The sequence below is a fragment of the Drosophila pseudoobscura genome, chromosome 3 (assembly GCF_009870125.1).
Source record: "Drosophila pseudoobscura strain MV-25-SWS-2005 chromosome 3, UCI_Dpse_MV25, whole genome shotgun sequence".
Taxonomy (NCBI): domain Eukaryota; kingdom Metazoa; phylum Arthropoda; class Insecta; order Diptera; family Drosophilidae; genus Drosophila; species Drosophila pseudoobscura.
This window is the reverse complement of record NC_046680.1, coordinates 22,723,321-22,748,403: the sequence shown is the minus strand read 5'-3', so window position 1 is coordinate 22,748,403 and position 25,083 is coordinate 22,723,321. Positions and strand designations below refer to the sequence as shown.

The 25,083-nt window shown below is 47.0% G+C and overlaps 3 protein-coding genes and 1 long non-coding RNA gene across 7 annotated transcripts; 2 read left to right on the top strand and 2 right to left on the bottom strand.

Moving 5' to 3' along the window:
• Positions 1-1,875: 1,875 nt before the first annotated feature.
• On the top strand, positions 1,876-2,706 carry LOC26532268 (uncharacterized). The gene is made up of 3 exons (XR_001452424.2): positions 1,876-2,000; positions 2,090-2,263; positions 2,315-2,706. It is a non-coding gene; the product is annotated as an uncharacterized lncRNA (long non-coding RNA).
• A 640-nt stretch (positions 2,707-3,346) lies between these two features.
• Positions 3,347-3,651, bottom strand: LOC117183702 (uncharacterized). Its single transcript, XM_033378543.1, has one exon. The coding sequence runs from the start codon at positions 3,610-3,612 to the stop codon at positions 3,466-3,468; it is 147 nt and encodes a 48-aa protein (XP_033234434.1). The 5' UTR covers positions 3,613-3,651; the 3' UTR covers positions 3,347-3,465.
• Positions 3,652-4,669: 1,018 nt separating this feature from the next.
• Positions 4,670-22,811, top strand: CCHa2-R (CCHamide-2 receptor). Of its 4 annotated transcripts, XM_001361995.4 has the most exons (7): positions 4,670-5,005; positions 16,825-17,495; positions 19,165-19,384; positions 19,450-19,616; positions 20,671-20,864; positions 20,937-21,057; positions 21,785-22,811. In XM_001361995.4, the coding sequence occupies exons 2-7, from the start codon at positions 17,167-17,169 to the stop codon at positions 22,179-22,181; spliced, it is 1,428 nt and encodes a 475-aa protein (XP_001362032.2). In that variant the 5' UTR covers positions 4,670-5,005; positions 16,825-17,166; the 3' UTR covers positions 22,182-22,811. The 4 variants fall into 4 exon arrangements, 3 of the variants coding, with proteins under 3 accessions (XP_001362032.2, XP_033234149.1, XP_033234150.1); XM_033378258.1 differs by lacking the exons at positions 4,670-5,005; positions 16,825-17,495 and adding an exon at positions 18,256-18,596; XM_033378259.1 differs by lacking the exons at positions 4,670-5,005; positions 16,825-17,495 and adding an exon at positions 18,257-19,097.
• On the bottom strand, positions 11,906-13,709 carry LOC4805673 (endochitinase A). Its single transcript, XM_001361996.4, has one exon. The coding sequence runs from the start codon at positions 13,608-13,610 to the stop codon at positions 11,958-11,960; it is 1,653 nt and encodes a 550-aa protein (XP_001362033.3). The 5' UTR covers positions 13,611-13,709; the 3' UTR covers positions 11,906-11,957.
• Positions 22,812-25,083: the final 2,272 nt, after the last annotated feature.

Genomic DNA, 25,083 nt, shown 5'->3' with positions numbered 1-25,083 from the left:
ATATTTTGTAAATATGATGCAAATACGAAGGTTGTAATCGAATATGCGGTAACCTTAAATTTCGATGCCTGACCTAAGAGGTAGGATTCAATTTCGAGAGCCTTCTTTCGCATACAGTAAGAGCTAATCTTGTGGGCGGCACTATAATTTTGGTCCTTAGTGGTTGAATGCTCGAATGGATCGCGTCCGGCTTTCGCTACCAGACTATAATACAAATCCTTAACTGGCTGCAACAACAACTATCTAGATCGATGTGGTCGATCATATTTTCCATGGCTTAGACGTCACTGCTGTTTTCCAGATTGATCTTACAGGCAATTCCTGCGGCAAAACTCCTATTATGATAAATTGTCTATGCGATCCGTATAATTTATGAATCTGGTGACAAGAGGGAAATATATTCTGGGCCATGCGGTTGTAATTTTGGGTTAATTTTGTAGGACGTTCGGCCAGTAAATAAATGGCAAACCCTTTAACATTCGCCTAATTGACATTCAAGAAAAGTGACTCCAGCCTGCCGCCGAGTGGCAACAAAGAGATACATCATCTAGTGAACCCGACCCGTCCCTTCCATAGTATGTGTTCAGGTTCGGTTTTCGCCTGACTGGAAACACCAAAGTACCCAAGTTTCCCGACTTTTCCCAGTTTCCCCTCTTTCCCGGCAAGTGCAAAGTTTGTCATTAGTTATTTGCACTAATTAAGTGCAAAGCTTCTCTTCGGCTCCATTCCCCCACCCGTCCCCGTCACCCTTGACGTGGCTTTCACTTTCGCTGCTGTCAGTACGTGTCGTGGTTATGTAATTCTATGCCGCATCCTCCTATCCACGAGCCATCCCGCCCATTCCATGGGCCACATTAATGGATTTGCCCAGGCGCACAATGAACGCAAATTGTTGGGAAGGCGACATCGGATTGAATTGCTGCCTCAACACCCCCGCCCTCCCCATTGAAAGTCCAATTTTCCGGAAAATTTAATAGTCACCTTTTGTGTAAACGGATTATTTTGCCAGCTAAAATTCCATTGAACAATGGGTGACATTATGAAAGTGTTGTTGCCCCCCTTTGGGATAATTTTGTTTAATTCATTAGCAACTCATTTTGTACAGGACATTCTGTACGGGGCAGCACTGGGAATATATATTGTACAAAATATATCCTATCGAATTTTCCATCGCCAAAGGCTGACCGTTGCTTATTTATTTTATAGATAACCGTTGCAGGTCTTTGCCCAACGACTTCTCCCATGTGTGTGGCCAATCAGGCAGAGTAATTTCCACCGCATATACTTGTCTCGTATCCATCCTTTCAACCATTATCCATCCCTCCGGAAAGATCCAGCATCGCTACGCAGTCAGTCGGGGCTTGCTCAAAAATTACCATTTCGTCAGCAGCGAGGACCTCAACAATTTCTGCAATTTTCCTGCGAATCAAATGAAACCGCTTGCCCCATCACCCCTGGTAACCAACACCCCCCAGGGAGTGGAAAGGCGATTCATTATGGTAAATGAAAATTAAATTTACAAAACACAGCTAGAGAGCTTCGGGCACAGCTTTCACTGAATTTCGAGCAGAGCAAAAGTGAAAATCAATAAATCATTCTGTGGAATGTGCCCTCCGCTCCGGAGGAGCTAGCTCCGGTTCATCCTTTGAGCGAACTTTGAGAAAACGAGAATCAATTGACTTTCGAATGAATTCGGGGGCACGTAGAGTTCAATAAAGTGCAACTTGACCCTGCAGCAGGTGCCATCACAGAAACCTATTTCGAGCATGGCTACCTTTTCATCCAAGGACAAAGGAAAACTTTTTAAAGGCGAAAGGGAAAGCTAACCACAGACCGCAAATACAAGTTCAAAAAAGTTCCTGTTGCCAGAACAAAAATAGAGTTTGCGGCCAAATGTGTAACTTTTTTGTTGAGTTTTCTAGTCAATGAAATTACATAAATACTTGTTCTGTGAAATTATACAGAGGTATATTTTTGGCATAATCTGAATAAATTACATGGTAAGCCCTCCCGCTCCAGCCTTAGTATCCCGCTTAGAATACCTCAATTGAAATACTGGCCCACGCGTGCGTCTATTATATTTTTACAGCAGACACTTGAGGATTGACGGGGTACCACGAAGTCATGTAGATGTGTGTAACATGTGGAAGGAAACGCATCGATATTCACCATCGATCCAATCAGCAGCAACCATCAGTTCTCGTGGAAATCCCGCAAATCGCGTTAGCAATCTTCTGCTCAATAAAATTCACTTTTACAGTTTGTAAGTTTGATTTTACTCCTTTTACGACCTGTCGTACACTGATTCACGCAGGTGAGAGGATTCGACGATTGAAGACGACAATAGTAGCGGGGGAAAATCCAAGTACAATGCCAGCTCTAAGTGTCCCATGCGTGCAGCTGCGTGGCGCTCAGAGGCGCCACAATGTTGCAGGCTGTCGTCGCAGTGGCGTGTGTCAAAGTTGCCCCCAAATGACTTTCCGCTTGTCTTGTCAACCATCAGCCATGCCATCATCCGACGTGAGGGAGCCCCTGGGGCGAGGAGGTGCTGTTCCGAAAGCATGTTCGAAACCGAGTGAAGAAAAGGGCTCTGCTCTCGCCGTGACGCCCTCGCTGTGTTTGAGTTTTCTGGATTGTAATTCAAATTTACCGAGCGCAAACAGCACGGTGGTGGCAATTAATTAAATATCACTCATATGTCAGACAGTGGCGTGGGCTAACGTGACTCGTCTTCGGTCCAAGCACACTCGCGTGCAACACGTGGGCTCCCAGTGCGTATACGTAATGGGGCTGTGGCGTGCCAACATTGGGACAGACTCGTGCGCGTGGGAGGGCTCTCAAGCAACACACTCTTACTCTATCTTTCTCTCTTAGCCGAAGTACTACACTGATTCCTCTTAAACTTTTCATCTAAGCCCAATCCTCTGGGTACCTATAATCGCCGGAACTCTGTTTTCTAACTGTTTTAAAAGTTGACTGTTCTGAGCTGGAGCTTCTGTTCTCTCTCTCCTTCTCCGCTTGCGTAGATGGGTTTTTGCTGCCGTAAACTACAACTAAAAGTCCATACGATTCCTGTAAAAATACTCAATGAAAAATTGGTTCTGCTTTCAAGGTGAAAACTGCATTAATTTTGGCCTTTATAGATAAATAAATCCTTCGAATTACATAGTAAAAAGTGTGCTTCCAACATTAGTTTTTAAATATTCATTCCCTCAATAATTACTTCTACTGGCACCCTTTAATCAGGACTATCTCCTTTAGATCAATGACTAAAGTTTGTATCATGTCATTAGTTTCTAGGAATTTCAATCCCCAGATAAATTTCCCACTTAAAAAGTACATATACTTTCTGTTTCACATACAAATATACATTAGTTTTCAATGCAAACTTTTTTTTTTAACTTTTATTGGTTATGGTGTGGGGACTGTGTTAGATTAAATTTCGGATCTGGACTTCACCATTTCTCAGCCGGAGGCAGTGGTGTTGTAGGGACACAGCGGAGACTGCATCAGGCAGGCCAGTAGGATGAAGCATGCCTCCGAAGAGGGCGCCATCAAAATCAGGAATGCGGCCAGCAGCACCAGGTAGAAGCACACCGTCGTAGCGATCATCTTGAGAAAACTAAGCGTTGAACTAAGTGATCCAGATCAGATCTTGTTCAGCCTTATATAGCAAGATAATTGCAGTGTGGCAGCTGTCGAAGGGCAAACACCATGTTGCATAAGGCTCGTAAATCCACAAAATACAAAATCAAATATAAATATTGGATATTTGTGAGGGAACAGACTGGTTCCTATAAAACACACCACCACACATGCTTATTTGTGTATACAAAGTAGATGTACAAAGCCCTTTTATGTCTGTTCCCATGGGTTCTCCTCGCCTTTCGCTTGGCAACACCACATCGGTGTACTGTCCAGTTTGATCAGTTTGATCTGGGGATCTTTTCTTATCAAATGACACTCTATTCGCTTGGAAACACATGATAAGGTCGATGAGTCGATGTGATTTTCACAGAGTTATTTTCGTTGGCCATCATTTTGTCGCCCTCACATTCCTGGGGGCAACTACTAAACACATACCCCCATTGTTCGAGGCCAGAAAGTCCTAACCATCAAAGCAGACCTCAAGCAGGAGAAGAATAAAAAGGATGATATACTCGTATGATAACCCGACTGGTAGAAATCGTCATGTCATCATATCTATTTTGGCTTGGTCCTATTTTTCTCTTATAATATAATGGTTTACTCTGAATACCTTTTGGTTTAAGACTTAAAAACTAACCTAAAAACTACCTACCAATAACAGTACACACCCTTCTGCTCTCCCATTACAGGGTATAACAAGCACATAACAATATCAAGAAAACATTTGTATAAAAATTGTTGCCGTTGCCAAAACAAATTTCCATTGAGAGCGGGGGGAAACACTCGTTTCATGAATGAAATTCACAGTCGAAGGCAGGCAACAGATGGCTGCCAAGTGGGGAAGGGGCAGAGGCAGGGGAACACCGATTGGGATCCACAGTTGCCGGCGCCTGCGCTCTGCCACGCACGTGGTGGATACTATATTCTCGGTCTCTGTTCTAGCTTTGGCGCGCTTTTATCTGTGTGCCACATGTGGAACGTATTTCGGGGGACAAGCATTTCGGGAGTCGCAGACTTGGGCGCCGCGCCGGTTCCGACGACTTTGCCGAGTTAGTCCTGTGAACGGATTCGCCTGAAGCAGTCGTCGTATCGGTTCTTCTCCGCCGTGAAGTAAAAGTATTTGAAAACCAGAATATCAACAGAATATTTCGCATTCCTCAGTGTCTCAAGAGAATTTTCTTTTGAAGCGCCCTGGGCCTTGACGAGTGCCAAACCAAATACTTTCGTTTGTTCCAAGTGCCAAGTTTAGGTCCCTGCCTTTGACTGGCAAACAATTCAATTCAACTGGAGACAAGACAAGTGTTTAAATAAGACAAGCATCGTCTGGGCACCCTCCTGCTCCCTCCATTAGTCAGAGGTAAGTATTTGGCGGAAAGTTCATGGGGTACGGCACGGCACACACATCCAGAGATCATTCAGAAGTCGCCTGAAGTTTTTCATATCAAAAATGGACATTATATTTTAAAAGGCTTTACATTTTTTTTCTTTTCTTATTTGGCTCTAAGTGCTTTGCCACATCCTCTGGAAAAAAATTTGTATTTTTTTCCCGAATACCAACGGAAGGGTAAAAGTTCTTTGCAGGTTGCCCCTCTTGAAATTTTTCTGCGTTGACATGCCATTGCGGAGATTTTAATTATTTACTTGCAAGAGAGTGAAACAACAACAAAACTCTTTGTCTGAAGGGGAAAAAGTTTCAACAAAAAATTAATTTAACATAAGAGAAATGCTTGCGGAATACAGGAAAATCATTTGGCAAACCAACTGAGAACAATATTTTGATATAAAGTTTAAGGGCATATGAGCTCTTACCGATCAAAAATTCAAAATAAATTAAATTCCCAACAGGAAGCACTTTAAGGAGCTTTCAAATTCCTTAAATTAGTCCCCCATGCATTTCGAAAAGGAAGCCATGTCAAAACTAAAGAAACATTTTAGTATCCAAGTATTCCATAACTTAGGGAAGATGCTCCTAACACTCTCATCTCCCAAAGAAGAGACGCTCGCGGTTGGCGGGGGTCAGTATGTGAGGGAGGTCGCAGAGGCTCCTCCTTCAGACGGGCGCCTGTTTGTGCGCCACAATTTCGCTCATTAGGCCAGCGGCGGGGGGGTCGGGACCCCGGAATCTAATTAACTTGGCCCGAACTTCGCTCCGACTTGGAGACAAAGAGACCACATTGTAGCCAATCTTTGTTGTTTGCCTGTTGGGTATTCCGCTCCTTGTTTGCGGCATAGCAGAAAAAGGAACAGTTTTGCATATTCTGAGATAAGAGGCAGCTGGAAAATGGAACTGTAAAATGGCCCCACGATGATGCCGCTTAACCAATGCCAGGCCAAATTGGATTCCGTATCCGTGTCCGTGTTAGTGCCACATTTTGTGGCTGATCCATCAATGAGTCGGTGGCGTGGAGGGGAGGCGTGGCTGGAAACAGGAAATTAGCATAAGTCAATCAGTCATCTCTCCATCCGGAACGTGTCGGGGGCACACTCATCAGCAATGATCAGATCAAATTTGTCAGCCCAGCCACATCTGGGTCGGTTACAGGTGCAGGATGATGGGTGAAGGATGAAGGATGTGTATGGGTGGATGGATGGGTAATTAGGTATCGCAATCACTGCCAGATACAGAGACACGGAGAGATATATCCCCGGGGCAGGCTACCAGCCACACGAATGTGCTCAATTAGTGTATATTTTTGTGTTAATTTCGCTTTTGGCTTCGCAATTGTTTGTTTGTGGCGCCACAATGGAAATTATCACGCATGCGACATGTTGCTCTGTGGCGCGTAAATTAATTCAAAAAACTTTCCAGAAGGGAAACGCAATCTATTGGGGATCCGATACGGGGAATACCCCTCAATCTTAATGGCAGATGTAGAACAAGAGGTGCCAGTCTCCGCATCCTGATATGCTCTACCACATGTTTTGCTGGGTATCCTGGGACAAATATGCTTATTGTAATCCCTTCACCGCTGGAACACGCTCGTCCCATCCTCTGGCAGAAAAGTTTTGCGGTTAATAAAATTGGGAAAGCGCGCACAAATTGGGTATTCGTAATGTGCCCACAGGGCCACATTCGCTCATCGCCTGCACTTGACTATCATTTGATTACGACCAAAACACTCTCCCCTCTCCCTCCGATGTTCGTGGGTCGAAAGGGTTTAATCCACCCAAAAAGTTCTGTATGTACGAGCTTTAAAGTTGGTTCTGACAGTGTCTATCCGTCAGTCACTAATGGATGTGGATTATGATATCATTTGCATCCTTTTGATGGCGACGACAGATCCAGCCACTAGAGAGCCGGAGAGTGATGGCTCTTCAATTGGTTTATGTTAATGGAAGACAGTTCAATGCAGAAACCCGATAATCCGTCTTTGAAGGCAGCTTAACGGAGACACGTATTGAGTAAAACTGGCTCATTGAATCGGCCAATATTCAACTGTTATGCTTCACTCTAATGGGAAAAGTTTCAATGTTTTCCACTGCCCCAAGTATGCCTCAATTAATCGCAAACAGCAGCAGACTCTTGCGTGGAAACTTTCGCGGCAATAGGAACAGATTTTCCTGGAGAAGTTGCTGGCTTTCAACATTCCCACTTAGGCCCTATTAATTGCCCACAAAAATGGGGATAGGGCTCCTCCCTTGAATGCCACAAATTTTGATTTATCCCTCCATCAGGTGTACTGTATTTTCATGCCGTTTCCCAGGCTTTCCACGCTTTTCAATCTCGCGCCGCGTAAGCGTTAATAAATTACATTTTATTTGCCCCCCAACACAATGTCAATGCGTGTCCCCCGAAATGGATATTTATGGGGTCTGGTCTCTATATAGTATATACACGTCTCATACATAAATGCGTGAGCAACTTTTGTTTTCGGATCCAGACCTGATTTATTGATGGGGACATTCCGAACATCTTATTGAATTCCATGGCGATTCAGAACCGTATCACCGGATGGTAAGCTCTTAAACTTAATGGTCTTTGATGGTGGGGTTCCAGTACCATGTTTATAATTCTGCAGGATTCTGTAGCTATGATTTCCGCTTCTTTTCATCCGTTATTTGGCTCTGATTTTGCGATGTTCCAACTTTAAAGCAAATTTCTATTTGGCTCAGTTCACGCTGGTTATCCCGGGCTATGCGTAAGCCAAGGCTCTGAAATTAATTTGCCATATAAAACTGATTAATGTCCGCGCTGATTATTAATGGCCATACGGCAGGGGTGGGCACCCAGGACACCCAGGACACCCAGGACGCCCAGGACTCTCTGCTGTAATTATGCAGTGCTGATGGGTGATGGTCCAGAGTCGAGCCTAATTATGCCTCCGTTGCGGAAGCATCTATTAACTGATGAATATGCAGTGGGCACCGTTTCCGACAGCTGCCTTATCCATTCCCCAAATGAAGCCCATAAGGTGTCCATTAGGAGGGTCCCATCTGATTACTGATTCAGCTGCGGCCATCCTTCTGGTCGTTCTTTTTTTCTGGTCTTCACTGATACCTGAAAAGTCTCTCATCTCCTGTCGGCATATAACAATCACTTGTCCATCGCTCTGTCAGGCAGCCTTCAGTGTCATTTGGCTGCAGCTGTCGGTCATGCGGGAGAATTCAATTACCGTTGCAGTCAGTCCACCATCTGGAGAATCGAGAATCGAGAATGGTACAGGAGAATGCCTGACATAAATAGGAAATTAAATTATATGAAAGAGATGGGCTTTGAGCCAGATCGACTTTCGAGAACGAATTCAGACGCTGACGGGCTGTCAATAGAGGCAAATGGAGTTGGCAACCTCGCGTATTTCGTTGACAGGTGCGTGGGCGCTTATTCATCTATTCAGCGACAGGATACACCTGTTTGGGGACACGTTATTGCTATTACTCAGTTCCTGGAATTCTGTTTGTCTTTGTGATTCCACTAGTGATTGATAAATGAACCTTCTCCTGCGGTGGTTCCTATGGATTGTTTGCTAATGTCCCCCGATCCGACCGCAGCCCCGTCGAATGATTTATGGAGCTGACTTTCCATGAAATGTTTTTGCAAATGTTGTCACATCGGGATCAACTGGTTGAGGCACGATGATGCTGCCGCTGCTATTGCTGATGATGATTCGATGGACAACAGGGGACTCAATTAATCAAGAAGGAAAGCTCTGCCCCTGGCACTCCCCAGGGGCGTCAGGTAGGGTCTGTTAAATATCAGTGGGAAATCAGAGTCGTCTCTCTCACGGACTCGCGTTGACGTCACAGCGGGAGGTGAATTAAGAGGTAATCCTTTACCCTTTCCATGCCTCCATACCATTCCCAGGGAGCACCCGCTCTTGCTCGATGATTAAATCGGGTCATTTATCATAAAATCGTTCTGCGTGTCCGAACCACAGAGGGCCATAAATAATCTCAAGGAGCTGCTAAAGAAAGATGTTTGTATCTTGTTTCGTGTATCTTTTATTCTTTTTCGAGTTCCACAATTCGGTCGTAATCGCAGTCGCAATCGCCATTGTTCGTCGCACATTTATTTCCAAGGAAATGCAGAGGGGGAAAATGCAAATGAAAAGGGAGAAAAAATCAAATAAAAGAGCAACTGATTAATTTGCATAAGATTGCCATTCAATTCCGATACCATTGGTCTGGAGAACTGCTTTCATTTCCCGCTTCCCAGCTTTTCTTTGCTCATTTGGGGCCTAATTTATTTGGGGCTGACCAAAATTGGCACAAAGCTTAGCCGCAAGACACAAGCCACAAGCCGCAACCTGCTGGGAACCCGAATGGAGTTTCCCTACGCTCAGGGGCATACCATATGGCACGCTTCATTCAGGGGACATTCCGGAGATGCTCCCAGTGGATTGGCTTATAATTTTCGAACAATTTTAGAGGATAACCCACGACAGCATTTGATGGATTTCGACAAAGAGAGAGCAGGATAATCAATAGGCAAAGTTCTTCCTCTGTGAATATTCTTCTTCTCCCCACATTCCTGTTCTCATATCAGTATCTTATCCCTCATTCATGTATCCCCTGTCTGCCATTCTTTGGTTTTCCGCTCCAATCCTCTTTGTTTGTGTGCTTACATGCGTGTTCCTGTCAGGGCTCCTGATCAGCATCCCTATCTCTGTGTGCGTGTGCGTGTGTGTGACCTATCCCTCACTTTTACTGCTTCTATGTGTGTGCCCATCTCTCATTGCTTTTCGTACCCTCTTCGCCATCCCATACTCCATAACCTATACCCCATTCGATTTTCCACTTTCCTATTCCTGGCAGACAAGCGAGCATCGCGAAAATTCAATTGAATCGCACTCTCTGCCCATTCCCATGCATCAAATGTATTTGACAGGCGACGGAAAAAGGGTGGAAAGAGGAGAGCAAGGGGTCAGAGATATGTTCATTCGACAGGCACCACACCCACGCCCTAACAATCGGTGAGACATGGCCCGCAGGAGACCCACTTGTCATAGTTAAACAATTTGTAATGAATTTTCGAGTGGATGCCAGGGCAACGTAACACAGTTCCGATTTCCAGCTAAAAAAAGGGGTTTGGTTTGTCCCATGCAACGGCAAAAAAAACGTGGAGAAGATACAATATGTGGCTTTAAGGGGTTCCCTACGATCTACAAAAATTTAAGCGATTCTCATGATATGTACAACAGCATCTACTCCAAATACTATCCCTGTATGGGTTCGTCTGCTCTTACCCTCTACTCTTCTTGATAAAGTGTTTGCTGGTAGACAAAACATAAGCAGCTTTTGGAACTATTGTGTGGGAAAAGTATTACATATCCGAGACGGATCTACCATCGGATGAGATGGTAATGGACTGACACTGACCAAACCACACTCGTAATCGCACTCGCGGTAAACATCTCACGCTGATGGACAGGGATGGCCTGTCTATCTGTCCGCCAGTACAGCAGTGCACTAAATATTTACACAAGTCTTTAGTCAGCATTCGGGCAGAAGGGGGGGCAGCTTTCTGGCTTTTCCCACATGAAATCAATTAAAATATTTGGCCAACTGCTTGCAGCACATTACGGCAGCAGAGGGCACAGAGGGTAGGGATACTGTAGCGGGCAGGAGGGTCAGAGCATGATAATAACCATAAAAACTAATTGGAAGTGCGCCCCGAGATGTGACTATAAAAAAAATTACGTATACGTATATTCCGCGTGGCAGGGTGCAAAGCATCGACAGAGGGGAGCGAGGAAGAGCGAACGGAAGAAACATTATGTTTGAGAGCGTACAAAATGAACTGGAAAATATCTTCGATAATTGAAAATAATACAAAATAAGAAAAATATATGGGGAATTGAAGTACGATGCCCGCCCGCAGAATCTTGTTTATTTCGAGAGCCATCACGCGCCACAGGGAAGTGGGGACTTGAGAGTGGAGAACCAGAACAACGCTAACACCAAATATTCTCAACGGGAAAAAGTTGGCCAATAAGTGTGGGCAAAGAGGTGGGTCGGTGTGTGTACGTCACAGCTGTACATCACATGACCAGAAGAATGCCTATGCGTCGGAACACAAGCGAAAATTAATTAAAATACTTATCATCTTAGAGGCTTTCTCTCACTATTTATTCTCTCTGGGAAAATATGAGTTTTCTTCTCTCTTGCTGTGGTGTTTTATTAAATTTCCATACCAGAAGCGCCAGCTGGCCAGCAAAAGCGAATGAAAAAGCAAAATAGCGAAAAAGCGGAAGAGCGGAAGAGGTCGAGAGTGGGGCTATTTCAAATATTTGCCAAATAATTAATCACGCCACATCGTAACCGAAATCACTGACAGATCCGCCGCCAGAAAGAAATGCCTACGTCAGCCTCCGGAATGCCAGTACCCTAGTACCAGTGCCAGTGCCAGTACCAGTACCAGTATCGCCCCTCATCACCAGACGCGTTCTGAGTTCTAGTCTGTGGCGACTGCTGGCTGTTGGCCACCGATATAGGCACACACAGCTTCATCATCGGAGTCCCTGAGGAAAGAGGCTTCCCATCCTTCTACAGAGATTACGATAAATTTTTAAATAAAGTCGACAGCAGACGCTGTCTGTGAGCGATGGGATATGGGCCATGGTATAGGTATGGGTATGCGTATCCCCCTTGGAGCAATAGAAACAGGTGGCAGAGAGGGACAGCCAACACGAGATGCCCAACACCCCATCAAAGGACGATTTGCAAGACTCTTGTCGGGTGATTAGTCAGCAGTTGGCCGAAATTAACGTAATCAATTACGGCAGCACGCAGCTGCTCCTCTGGCAAAACCAATCCCCGATTTCAACATCGTAATCATTATTTATTAGGGGGCTCTAATCAGGGACATTTGCTTAGGATCGAGTGCGCTGGGCGGGAAGGTAGAGAAACTCGCTGTCGGTCCAAAAGTCCACCAACGACTTGCACTCCCAATTTGGCGTCTTCTTCGGCTTGAGGCAATCGCACAGTGTTCCCGCCGTCACGCCATCCAGCCCGCCCTCCCGCAGCTGCAGCACCAGCTTGTCCTCTGGCCTGGCGCCCGATCCGCGGCCCTGGACAGGAATCGGGCGCATCCGCAGCTTGTGCGGCGTGGACACATCTATGTCCAGAAGGATTGTTTTAATGGTCTGCGGATTGTAGATGCTGCGGCGCAGGACATTGTCCGCGTAGATGTCGTAGTGGTCGATGTCGCTGTAGTCGTGCACGAACCACTCGAGAGCCAGCGAGCCCGCGTCCATTCGGCGGGCGTCGGTGATGGCAAGGGGGTAGCTGACCCGCGGGGAAGGCTGCTTCGGGCCGATGCCGTGCAGATCGCAGAGGATCCGCTCGCGCACTATAGACATAGCATTGATGTCCAAGAAGAAGTCCTTGGCCGCCATCTTCATTTCCAGCCGACGCTTGCCCTCGTCCGAGGCCAGGAACTCGGCCTGCTTCACGGCACGCCGCATGTGTACGCAATGGCAACAGCAGCAGCGCTCATCGTAGGTGGCACAGCTGGGGGGCGGCTCGGAGATGCCTTTGGTGCCACTGGATGGATCTGTGGTGTCTTTGGGGGTCTTTGGCTCTGCCTCCTCTTGGCTATTAATGGTTTCGTCGGCGCTGACCAGCGCGAAAGCAAACGACGGCAGGTTCCGGCGGGAATTGGAGGAGCTTCTCCTTCTCACCCTAGCCAGGGACTTACGACTGGACTTCGGAAGAACCTCCACTCTCAAGGGCGTCTTCACAGAAATCACAGATGGCTGAGAACTGGAGCAGAAGTCCGTCTCTCCAGTGCTACTGTCCAGATCCAGGCGGACTGAGCTCAAGTCCTCGGTCTCAGAGTCAGCCTTCTCCCTGCGGAACAGAGTCAGGTATTCGGGTTTGGGGCTGGTGTGGCCAGATCTTTCAGCGGGAATGGTCTCGGAATCGCGACTCGGATTGTGGCTATCCCCCCTGAAGTGACTAAGGAACTTTATGATGGAGGTAGCGGACCCTGCACCCAGCACACCGATCGTATTCTCCAGGAAATTTTTAATGGAGGTCCTGACCGAAAGCCACCCAATCTGCGATGTGTCGCTCTGCGAGATTTCCTGCTCGTCGGAACCAACGGCGCTAGCGATGCGGTTCTCGGTCTTCATCCTAGCTGTAGTGGTGTTTGTGGGATCCCTGAAGTAATTGCGACTGCTGGAGGACCGACCGCTGGAGGTCATCTGCATGGCGGTACACGTGCTGACGGTGCTCGGGAGATCGCTAGACGTCCTTTGCGGAAGACTCCTCGTGCTGATGGTGCTTGGTAAGTCGCTCGACGTCGTCTGCTGTGTAGTCCTGGTACTTTGGCTGGTTGGCAGATCGCTGGACGTAATTTTCAGGGTGCCAGGCGTCTTCAAGAGGCTGATGGAAGGCCTCTTCAAGTTGCTTTTCGATCGGAACTTCAGTTTCGCTGGCAGAGGTGAGGGCGGCGGCAGCGGCGGCGGCGGCGGCGGCAGCTCCATCTCCCCGGGTAGAATGATGCTCACGCGCTTCGACATACTGTGGATTTTACTGCTGAATGATGGATACTAAAGTGGATTTTGCTATGGGAATTGTTGGACAAGTTTATTACAAGTGAAGTAATCACTCAATGGGAAAGTCTTCGCCTACTGCCTGATGCTTGGCAACACACTCACTCTTTTCCCTGGCTGTTGTTTCGTCTAATCACCATCCGTCTATCTGTCTATCCCTCTATCTGTCCATCTATGTCATTTATATCAGGCTCTCCATCACGACAAACGGCTGGACAAATTCCTTCCTTCTGCCCTCTGGCGCCTGAGCGACGATGTCGCATAATTTTGTCAATATTTTTCGTTGCCAGCGGGAAAAATGGATTGGTGGATGGATGGGGCTGGGATGGTGGAAATTTACATAATGGGCGGACCTTCGAGCGCGCATTAAGCAGCAGAACGTCCTTCCTTCCGTATGGCAGCCTTTATTTTCGGCTCTAATTAGGAGAGCTTACAGCTCCGAGCTCTTTCTCCAGGTCTTTCTCTGAAAAAGTCCCCTAAAATCCTGTTCCTTAAAGCCTGCGCGAGGCTCTCTTTAAGATCGCAACTCCTGCCGGACGTGTTATTCGGCTTGACTGCGCCGTCTACGCGGCGTATGATTAACCTGCATGCAGCATTACACATATGCCGCGTTGCCTCAGATACAGATACGAGATACAAAAAAAATAAAACCAGGCAGCCAACCAGCCATCCACGCACGCAATTGTATTAAATTATGTTTGCCTCATGATTTATCTAACCAACAAGATGCTTTATCCCGACTTTGTCTCGCTCTGCGGCTTCTGTCGGAGATCGCAGCAGGGGGCCACCGCTGGCATCCTGGCATCCTGGCATCCTGGCAACGGGGTGCCCACGGAATCGCCCCTTCTGAGAACTGTAATTGCCTGGCTCCGTAGCATATTTAGATTCTGGCTGTGAAGCATACAGGCCTAGGCCATAAATAAATGCTGTTACCCGAAAACACCTTTTGACGGGGGCTCCACGGCTGGGTTTCAGACCACCAATCCTGCGCCCTCTAAAGCCGACAGAATAGCAAAAGAAACGGCAAAAGACTTTAAGCCAAAAAATGGAATTAATGATTGCAAAATATGTACATAGTATGGTAGTGTGGTATATGGAATTCAATTAAATTGATTGAGGTCAGCGCTGAAGCTTAATCATTTCTCTTCGAAGATTACAGCCCATTGGGACTTTCCTCTGGCTCCCCTGGGATCAGTGCTCCGCTCCATCGCATGTCGAAGGCGGAGCCTTTAACTTTTTCTCGGCTCCCAGTTCCACTTTCGCTTTCGCTCTTTATCTGCTCCAAAAACTAATTCGAAACTTTTCATCTGTAGAAAAACGAAAGCGAAAAACTTTTCTTCCTCCCTTTCCGCCTTTGGGGTGGGTGGCTCTGATGTATTCTTTGCCTTTTCCAGAAGCTTTTTTCGACAAGTTTTTTAGTGGCATAAATAATTGACTGGCGAATAGAATTTATGACAGCAGTGGGGGGGATGGGCGTTAGTTTTATTTTCCGCGAAAAATCAAGAGAATCAGGAGAATCCAGGGAATCCCTTTAATCCCTTAAAAAAAAATATGCATATTATTACGTACGAACATCTAAGGTAAAATCATAATCAGAATCCGGTCTGTAAATGCAAGCGGAAGGGAAATGTGATGACTCAACCATCAGCATCTGTTACATCATGGGATTTTGTTGCTAACAATAACTAAGGGAAAATCATAAAAAATCAGACCCTCTGATTACATGAGATTCCTTCTGTGTGAAATTGTATTTATCGTCGAGAGAGTGAGAGAGTGTTTCATTTGCCAGCAATTGACGGGTGGGCTATAGGAAAAAGGTTTGCAGGAAGGGATGGTAAATACTTCCTCAGTGTGGCGTTGCCCGGGAGCGTCCACGTGTAATGGGTTTAATGACAGGCCTCTGGGTCAACCACACACACACACACACACACATATGTAGGCGCACACACTTCGTGTGTATGGTGGAATGACGGAGTTTAACTTCCGGCAAGGGGCAGAATGAACTGAATTTAATGGCCCGAACATTAATTATTTCTCTGCTGTTTGGCCAGCTTCAATTTAAAGTCAATTTTAGGCTCTCCTTGGGCATCCATGACCTTCGCGAAAGACCATTCAATTTGGGGAAATTCTGACCCGTAAATATTTAGTGAGAGTCCCAACGAAGGCAATGCATCGTTCGCCCGTCCAGCAATCAGAGAGCTCCCGAGCGGGCAGTGAGTGCACTTCGGAGTCTCCATGTTGATTACATTTTTTTGGTGAGCTGAGAATCAATTGAGTCGTTGGCGAATTCTACTTGGCGAATGGGAATCACGCATACGCCTCGTGGGTCACAATAAAAATAAATAAATAACGAAATCGAAATAGAAATAGAAATCAATGGGAACCATCCAAATGACAACCATGGCTGCTAAAGCAATCTAGTATCAAATTGAAATTGAAGAAACATACAGGCTCTCGCTCTCGCTCCCCTTCCCCCCCACCAGACACCTCCCCGCACCTAAGCTCGGGCTTATGCCATCTCATGTGCCACCAGAGTGTCAGTGCCAGTGCCAGTCCCTGTTTTCTCTCTTTTTTTTAGGGATAAATGCGTCTGATTGCGACTTGAAAGTATTTGCGCTTCCACACGAATGATTTTCTATTAGTTTGCCGAAGGGGAAGAACAACAGAACGCCATGAAAGCGTGAAAGATAATCGGCAGGGGATGGGAAGTAGGAGTACGAAATAATTGGATGCTCTGCTTCTGCCTACTTCAGGCTTCAAGGGATGATTCTTTAGGAATTTATCAGGCAATTGTGGATGGAATCGTGTACTCCGATTGCGTGCGCCGTAAGCCGCATGGTCAGCCATATTCCATGTTAAGAAGATTCTTTATTATGCAGTTGCACACACAGACACACACACGCACACACACAAACACAGAAACACGACAATGCCACAGCTGCCGAATCATAAATTTTATCTCCATTTCCACACACCGATGAACATACGCAGCGTATGCGTAATATTTATGGGTTTCATAGGTAATGCAAAATGCAAAGTGCCAATGCAAATGCATGCGGATGGGCTGGCGCAACATCTGCCCTGATGTATGCAGTAATTTTCAGTTTAAGTTACTCAAATCCCTGCCCACAAAACCATTTGACACGGTTTTTGTATTCTTTCTCTTTCTCTTCCGCTGCAGCACCGCATCGCATCGCACCGCCAACGAACAGGAAACAGACCAGCCCGAGCAAACTCTTGTGGCATAATGTGGAAAATAAAACACGACTCTGTGGCAGCAACCACCCTTCGAACCCTTCAAACCGCAACGTTCCTGGAGACATAGACGCCCTTGGGGGAAGCAAAAGTGGCAAACATTTCGACAAAAAGCGGACTAGTGGAAACGGAAGTGGCCGAAAGCGAGCCCATAAAGAGCCACGCACCCGAAAAGCACCAACACACAGACTACAACTACAAGAGTGGAAGGAATAGCAGAGGAATCACAGAGAGATATAAAGGACAGCAACATCTACCCCGTAAAAACATGTACGCCGCCCTAATGGACATGAGCCAGTCTTTGGCAGCCAGTCTGGCATATGCCCCCCTGGATCTGAGCGGAGTCGGTGTCTCCAATGGGGGGAACGCTAGTGACAGTGGGAGTGGGGGCAACGACAGCCTCGACGCCGACGCGGGGTCATCTTTGGGTCAGCATAATGCCAGCGGCAATGGGCCGTATGTGCCCGTCCTGGAACGCCCGGAGACTTACATTGTCACCGTGCTGTACACGCTCATCTTCATCGTGGGCGTCCTGGGCAACGGCACACTGGTCATCATCTTCTTTCGGCATCGTTCCATGCGGAACATACCCAACACGTAAGTGGCACGCTCACGCACACGCCCACGTACGCACAGTGGGAGGTGGCTTTTGGAAGTACGCGGTCTCTCCTCGGGCAACCCTCGCCGGGGCCATAAATAATAATGTTTCATTCGAGCCGAAAATGAGTTCCGTTGCACCCCAACACGAATGCTGGAATAGCCACTCAAAATTCATGGCCTGACTTATGAGTGGTATTTGATTTTATTGTTCCAATAGAAGAATGCACTCGTATATCCGCCTCCAAATTAAAAGTGGCCAAGAAATATGCCCAACTTTTCGGGGGAAAATGTACAGAATGTGTGACAATATGCTGTCTGCGATTCGTGAATATTAAATATACTGATACAAAAAACCGAAAAAACTGAATGAATTAGCCACGGAAATGTCAACCGCAAGTTACTCTAGTTTCTCAGAGATCCACAAGCTGCCGCAGTTCGTGTTCTGCGGAGAAAGTTTTTAGCCATTTCCTTGTTAGCTTTACAGCAGCAGATACTCGTACTCGTACTCGCTCTGTAAATATATTGACAAAAAGATACCGACACATAGCGTATACGCAGGGTGAGCCACAGAGACCCTAAGCCTCTTTCATAACTGAAGCCAACAGCTGACGACACAGCTGGAACGAGGGGGGAGGCGGAAAGAGCTATGGTCTAGGCAAATGTTTATTAACTTTTCGAAACTTGTACCAAACTCTGTCTCCTATATCTGTATCTGTATCTGTATCTGTATGTGCTCTTGCGTCAGTCTCAGTCACTGGCAAAATTCAAATAAATTCAAATAGAAATTCAATCAAAACTTTCTGTGTCCCAGCAAATGTCAGCTGTCTGTCTGTCTGTCGCAAGAAGAATTCGTTTTTCGGTTTGCCCCTTTTGTAAATGAATGAATCTGGTACTTTATTCAGCTCCCATTAAATGGAAATGGAAGTGGCATCGTGGAGGTGCTCTGATTGCCTGCAAATAGTCGCTTTTCGCTGGCTTTTCGGAAGCTGCAATCAAAGGGCTCCCTAATTGTAATGGTGATTGCGATGCGATGGCCATTGCAGCCCATTGTTCGCCCTTCGTTTCCCACACACAAAGTCTAGACTGGGCCGCAAATGTGTAAGATTTTGATTCATGTCACATACAATCGTTAGTGGCGATGTCTAACAATTCCCTCAGTCAAGCTCGGTTCACTGGAGGTTGTTAGAGCCAATGTCAAGGCGAGTGGCAGGCGCAAATTTTTCCAATCTTTCACTCAACCGCCACTTAAATGGGAACAACGAATGGTAGAGGGAGAGTCTTGTGGTTTCTACTGGTTTTCATGTATAACTCCTGTAGCTGCCTGAAGCTCTACCAACTTCACTCATTCCGAAACTATTTCCACAACTTTTACAGTACTCATATATTACTTTAAGTTATGCTGGTCCCTCAACTGGTGGTTATCATTCAGTCGAATCGTTTACGACATCTTTTTCCTGTTGGAAAAAATCATTCCTTTCAGTTGAGGCGTCCGAGCGTGTCTGTGTGTGTTAGGGTTTAACCCCTTCGAATGAGCAGACACAAAGGAATTTCTAGTCAGAAGGGAACTCTTCCGCGTGAGTGAACAGCAAAGCAGACAATGTATGAATGAGAAGGGGAATGAGAATGAGAATAGGAGTGGCACTAAATGGTTTTTCCCCCTCTACAGGTACATATTATCGCTGGCTCTGGCCGATCTGCTCGTGATTCTGGTGTGCGTGCCCGTGGCCACGATTGTGTACACGCAGGAGAGCTGGCCCTTTGAGCGGAACATGTGTCGCATCACCGAGTTCTTCAAAGACATCTCCATCGGAGTCTCCGTCTTCACGCTGACGGCCCTGTCCGGTGAGCGCTACTGTGCCATTGTGAATCCCCTAAGAAAGCTGCAGGTAAGTGGAGGAAGAGGCACGTACATCATTGGACATGTCCAGTGTCTTACCATGTTTGTTTGCAGACCAAGCCGCTGACCGTCTTTACGGCGGTGATCATCTGGATCATGGCCATTCTGCTGGGCATGCCCTCGTTCCTGGTCTCTGACATCATCGTCTACCCGGTGACTACGCCCGCCGGAAACAGCACCATCAGAGTCTGCTCGCCCTTCCGCTCCAAGATTTATGCAAAGTGAGTTCCGAACTCAAAGTTTTTCTAGGCCCTCCTTACGTCGCCGGCAGCAATCAATTTGCCAATTTGGCATCTGTTCGGCTCATTTGGCTTTATTTAGTCTACGGATAATGCTACAGGGCAGGCCAGGCCAGGCCCACAGGACAAGGTGTCCAATCAAGCAGAAGTGCCAGGCCACTTGACTGAATCCGTTCCCTTTGGCTGGGAGTAGAGTGGTGGTAACTCGAAGGTGACGCTCGGGAGGAGGAGATTCCAAATTTATGATGACTGTGGGGCCGTTAGAGTAAAACTTTACCATCTTATCTTTACTCAAGCAGAAGCCGCAGAAGCTTCAGGGCGCTGGAAGGGGAAATCGGAAGCCATCAGACGGCATTAATCATTAATGCCCGTGCCCGTGCCACATGCCCCACATGTAAACGAACCAGGGCCATCCAATGCAACTTTCACTTTCACCTGCTGCTCCTTTTGCTCCTTTTACCCGAAGCCCTGCCTGGGAAATCCTTTCGTGCAGCAGTGCGTCTGCTGTTGCCACCACATAATCCGTCTGTGATGTAATTTGCAGGAGATCCGCTGCTTGCTAATTTCTCATTTAAAGCATCTTTCCCCTCCCCTAGCCCAAGCATGGTAGGAGTCTTTTGTTTAAAGCTCCTGATGCTGGCACGTGCTTCGGACCGCAGTAAGACCCAAAAAAAATGGCATGAAAATGGGGAAAGCTGAGCTTGTCAGACGAGCGTTGCGGAGCCATACACATACACTTTTCAGCTTTTTTTATGACCATGCGAAACGCTTAGGCGTAATTGAATGTCCTCCATCCGGACTCGTATATGAGCGGGGAATGCTAGGAATTTGCCAAAATCCTCTTATTAAAATTGAAACGATTTCCGGAGGGGGACGGCCCACTCAAAAGTACTCAAGGCAACTCCTACGATACTCGTACTATACGATCTGAGGGACACCCCCAAGGGACAGGAGAAATTAATCAACTTTGGACATGAGATCCTGTCTCCAAGTAACCAAACCTTCGGTCCTTGTTCTGGTCTGGTCTCTCTTCCAGGTATATGATGGCAGCCAAGGCCTCCATCTACTATGTGGTGCCGCTGTGCATCATCGCGGTGCTGTACATCATGATGGCCAAGCGGCTGCACATGAGTGCCCGCGACATGCCCGGCGAGCAGCTGAGCGTGCAGAGCCGGACACAGGCCCGGGCCCGGCGACATGTGGCCCGCATGGTGGTTGCCTTCGTGGTCGGTAAGTGCACACAAACAGACACACAGCGCAAGTCGCGCAATAATTGGCTCTAAACTCTAAAAATCTTTGCAGTGTTCTTCATTTGCTTCTTTCCGTACTACGTGTTCGAGCTGTGGTACCATTTCTACCCCACCGCCGAGGAGGATTTCGACAGCTTCTGGCACATGGTTCGCATCGTGGGATTCTGCACGAGGTGAGGCTCCAGTCCAGTCCGGCGGAGTCAGCAGTTCGTCTGAATTCTGGCTGTTCTGCTGCTGGGGGACATTCCTCTTTTATCCCCAGCATGGGGCATGCATTCCTCGAGGGGTCACAATTTATGGGGGCACATACATATACCAGCTGGCAGGAATGCAGCTGGCTTTTCTTCACCTTCTCCTTTTTTTATTTTTCTTTAAAGTTTTCCCGCACAGACAGGTTTCCCCTGCATTGCCTGTGGCGCAGCTTGTGGCAGAATTTTTAATTGAAACAGATTATGCCTGCCTGCACTCTCCTTCGCCTCTTCATACGAGGAGTATCCCTCGCTGTGGGAATTGCTAGTAAATTTATTTTTGTCGACAGCTTTTCTGGGCGTCACTTAGCGCCGTAAAACTCTGAAAATAATGTTTTTCAGCAATTTGGTGGTTGGAGGGAGGAGTTGCTGGAGGAGGGGCGCCGTCGCACTGAAAGCAATTTACATTTTATGCAAATGGGCGGAAACCATATAAGAACCCTTCAATAAAATTCCACAAACTAGAGGAGACATCTCCGAGGACGCGACGCCGACTAAGTTATGCTCGGAATGCGGCACGACCACTGGGTGGCCTCCACATACTCGTAGCATTAGCGGGATCTTCTGCCGGGGGTGGGACTCTGCCCGATTACAGCATCATTCCGCAACTTAGATGGGAACTAAAATCGGGTTATGCCTTTTCAATTTTCAGCTTCCTCAACTCGTGCGTCAATCCCGTGGCACTCTATTGCGTGTCCGGCGTATTTCGGCAGCACTTCAACCGCTATCTCTGCTGCATGTGCGTCAAGCGACAGCCGCACCTCCGGCAGCATTCCACGGCGACCGGCATGATGGAAAACACCAGCGTAATGTCGATGCGTCGCTCCACCTACGTGGGCGTGGGCACCGGAGGCGGGGGAGGCAATCTTCGAGCCTCGTTGCACATGAACAATAATCAAGGAGGCGGAGGCGGAGGCGCAGGCGGAGCTATGCGTGGTGGCAGCTTCCACCGCCAGGACTCGATGCCATTGCAGCACGGAAATGGTGGCGCAGCTGCTGGCAGTGGCCCCACCGCCGGACGTTCGGCCAACATCAGTGAGAAGAGGTGAGGCACACTGATTGTGGAGCTGCTGGAGGAGGAGGAGGTGGTGGTGGTCTCCTTGGCGGCCGACGAGCAGCTCTAAGCGAACCATTGATCTCACTTTGGTGTATGCACTAACCCCACTCGAAAACCCAGTAACCCTTTAACCCTTTGCACTGTGCACCTTGCACCCCACCCTTTGCAACACCTCTCCCCAGTGGCATTCCATGGATATTATTTTGGAAATTTGGATGTCCCCAAAAGTGGGAAAAGCGATGGTAAAATTGGACATACTCGTAATTTCTATTTTATTATAGCGGCCTACGGGCACACATTTCCTGTACATACAAATCGTATATATAATATCATTACCATATTTATATCGTAAAATGTTAAATGTTATCCTATTCCGTTGCCGTACTTTAGCCGTATGTGATTATGTGTTAATTAAGTAAGCCACTAAGCACATTGTGTGTAAATCGTAATCGTGCAATAAATTAGTGAATAATGAACCACAAAAAATTGCAAAAAACTGTTAAGGAAATTCACCTGCAAGCTCTGTTAATTATGCTGAAAATATCAATAGACTTAACGATGGTTTAAATACTGATGTAAATAAATGAATTCCATAAATGTTGAACCCCCGTAAGTGTGTGTGCGTGTGTCGATGTTTCGGTGTATTTCAGGGTCGTTGATGGGGAAATCCTTTATATGTATAGGTCGGGTTTCTGTAGGAATGCGGATTTGTTTCCATTGCGACACGTCATCCAACGAAATTACTCCGCGGGGGTGGGCAGGTGTGTGCCATCAGTCGTCTCTCTCCCTACGCACCCTCCCACTAGCACCTACGCAGCAATGGGACAGACAGTGGACAAGAACAAACATGCACGGCAATAGGAGAGACAGTGGACAAGAGCAAACGGCAATTCGTAAAGCAGCAACCAAAGAAAACACTGCGAACAATCCCGTAGTGAATTCTTGGACAGCAAAAAGACCAAAATACACTGAGAATAATATCATGATCCGACATATACGAATGGGTATTGGGCAAATTATAATAATATTACTCAAAATAAATAAACGAAACCCTTCGCAGGCTCAATAATCCATTTAACTCAACGGTTTCAGCATAATCAATCGATACGATACCGACAGGAGGCGATACTAAAGGAAGCCGACAGCCGGCACAAAAAGATGAAGATAAAAAAAGAAAGGCCAATAATCAAAGGATGGAAACCCCTGGAAGGCAAGGCAAGGCAAGGGTTTTTTTTGGTTACAAAATATATATGTATGTACACTCAATGGATAAGTGCACTTTGATATGCTAATAACAATGTAAATGAAACTTTTCAATACGAATAAAACAGAATTATGGATGTATAATTATGGAATGTGGGTTCATCTCAAAATTTGGCTCATTAATTTATTTGGATAACTTTTGCTGAAGGCAGGCATTCCTTTGAGCGAATCTTGCGAAGCGAAACACAAATTTCGACAAAAGGAAATGGACAACAGAAAATGCAATCTGCCCCAAAACACACAAACACACACACATACACAATTTCATTATGGCATGCCAATCAAGAGGCCACCAGGCAACAGTTCTCGCCCCGGTCCCAGCCAAAGCCACACCCACGCCCCAGGGTTGTATGTAAATTGGCCAAACACTGCCTACATTATCGGAGACGTCAGAACATCAGGGCCCGGGCACAAAACATGTCCCTATTCGAATGCCGAGACAATGCGAGTAGTTATTGGCATCCAATAAATGTTGGCCAGTCAAACGCGGTCGATCCCATCTGCCCCCTGGGCAGTGACGCTGTCCACCCACATGCCGACCCATGGCCCTCTCTAAATCAAAGCTTGAGAGATGATGCCAGAGCTAGCGCCTGGAAAAAGCAGGCTATCCGAGGGCTGGTGACTGCTGCGGTGGCAAAGAGCTCGACCGGGGCATAATTCGTGCTGCCACAGCCAGAGTCAAAGGGCATCAGATTTATGTAAACGCAGCCTGATTCGGCGAAAAGGCAATTAAGGGATTGCCAGACGACCACAGATGGGGCGCTGATTTGCCCGCAAAAATAGATCGCAGAGTCCCATCTATCCATCGCACAATTAGCTAATTGTACGCAGGAGCTTGAGCACAAGGATTACTTCAATAGAAGTAAGCTTCAAGCCCGCCACTCCAATTCGGAGCAGTTTAGTTGAAAGTTTACGACCTCCGAAAGTCGAAAGGAAGGAAGCTCATTAAGGTTGTGGGTAGGTAGTGGGAAATACTCGTAAACAGAAGCATAAAGTATGAATGGATTCCGGGAAAGTTCTGAATGGAATGGTCAGGCCCATTGCCTTAAGATTTTATGTCTACCCCTACCTCTACCCGCCCTACCTACCACTACCCCTACTTCTTCTTCTCCTTAAACAGAACTTTCTGCATACATAATAGAATAACAGTTTACACATGTTGCCAGGTGCTCAAGCGGTGCTCGTATGCTGAGCTGTGCTGGGCTGCAGATGGTGCTAACATTGCCACATGCAAATGAGGCAGGCAGGCGGGAGGTGGGAGGAGGACTTAAGCAACTCTACGCGAGGGGCGGCTAGAGAGGACGGTTAGGATGTGTGGTAATCAGATTATCAAATGCACAGACCCTGGCGGCACCAGACTCTGCACACAAGTCGCCCTGCCCTAAGTGATTTACTGGCCCAGCCGGATGGGGCACATCCTTTATGGCATCGACGGCCAATAACTAACAATTAGGGGGTAAAATGCCTAGGGCCGAGCCAATATGCCACGACGATCTATCTTTCCGCCCCGCTCGCAGAGCTCGCGTCTTTTATGTGTTCACGCATTCATAATTCCTCATTATGTAGAATGTTCCCGGACAAACAGGCAGCTGCTTGTCCTGTTTGTCCTGTCTCTCGACGACGCTCGCTTT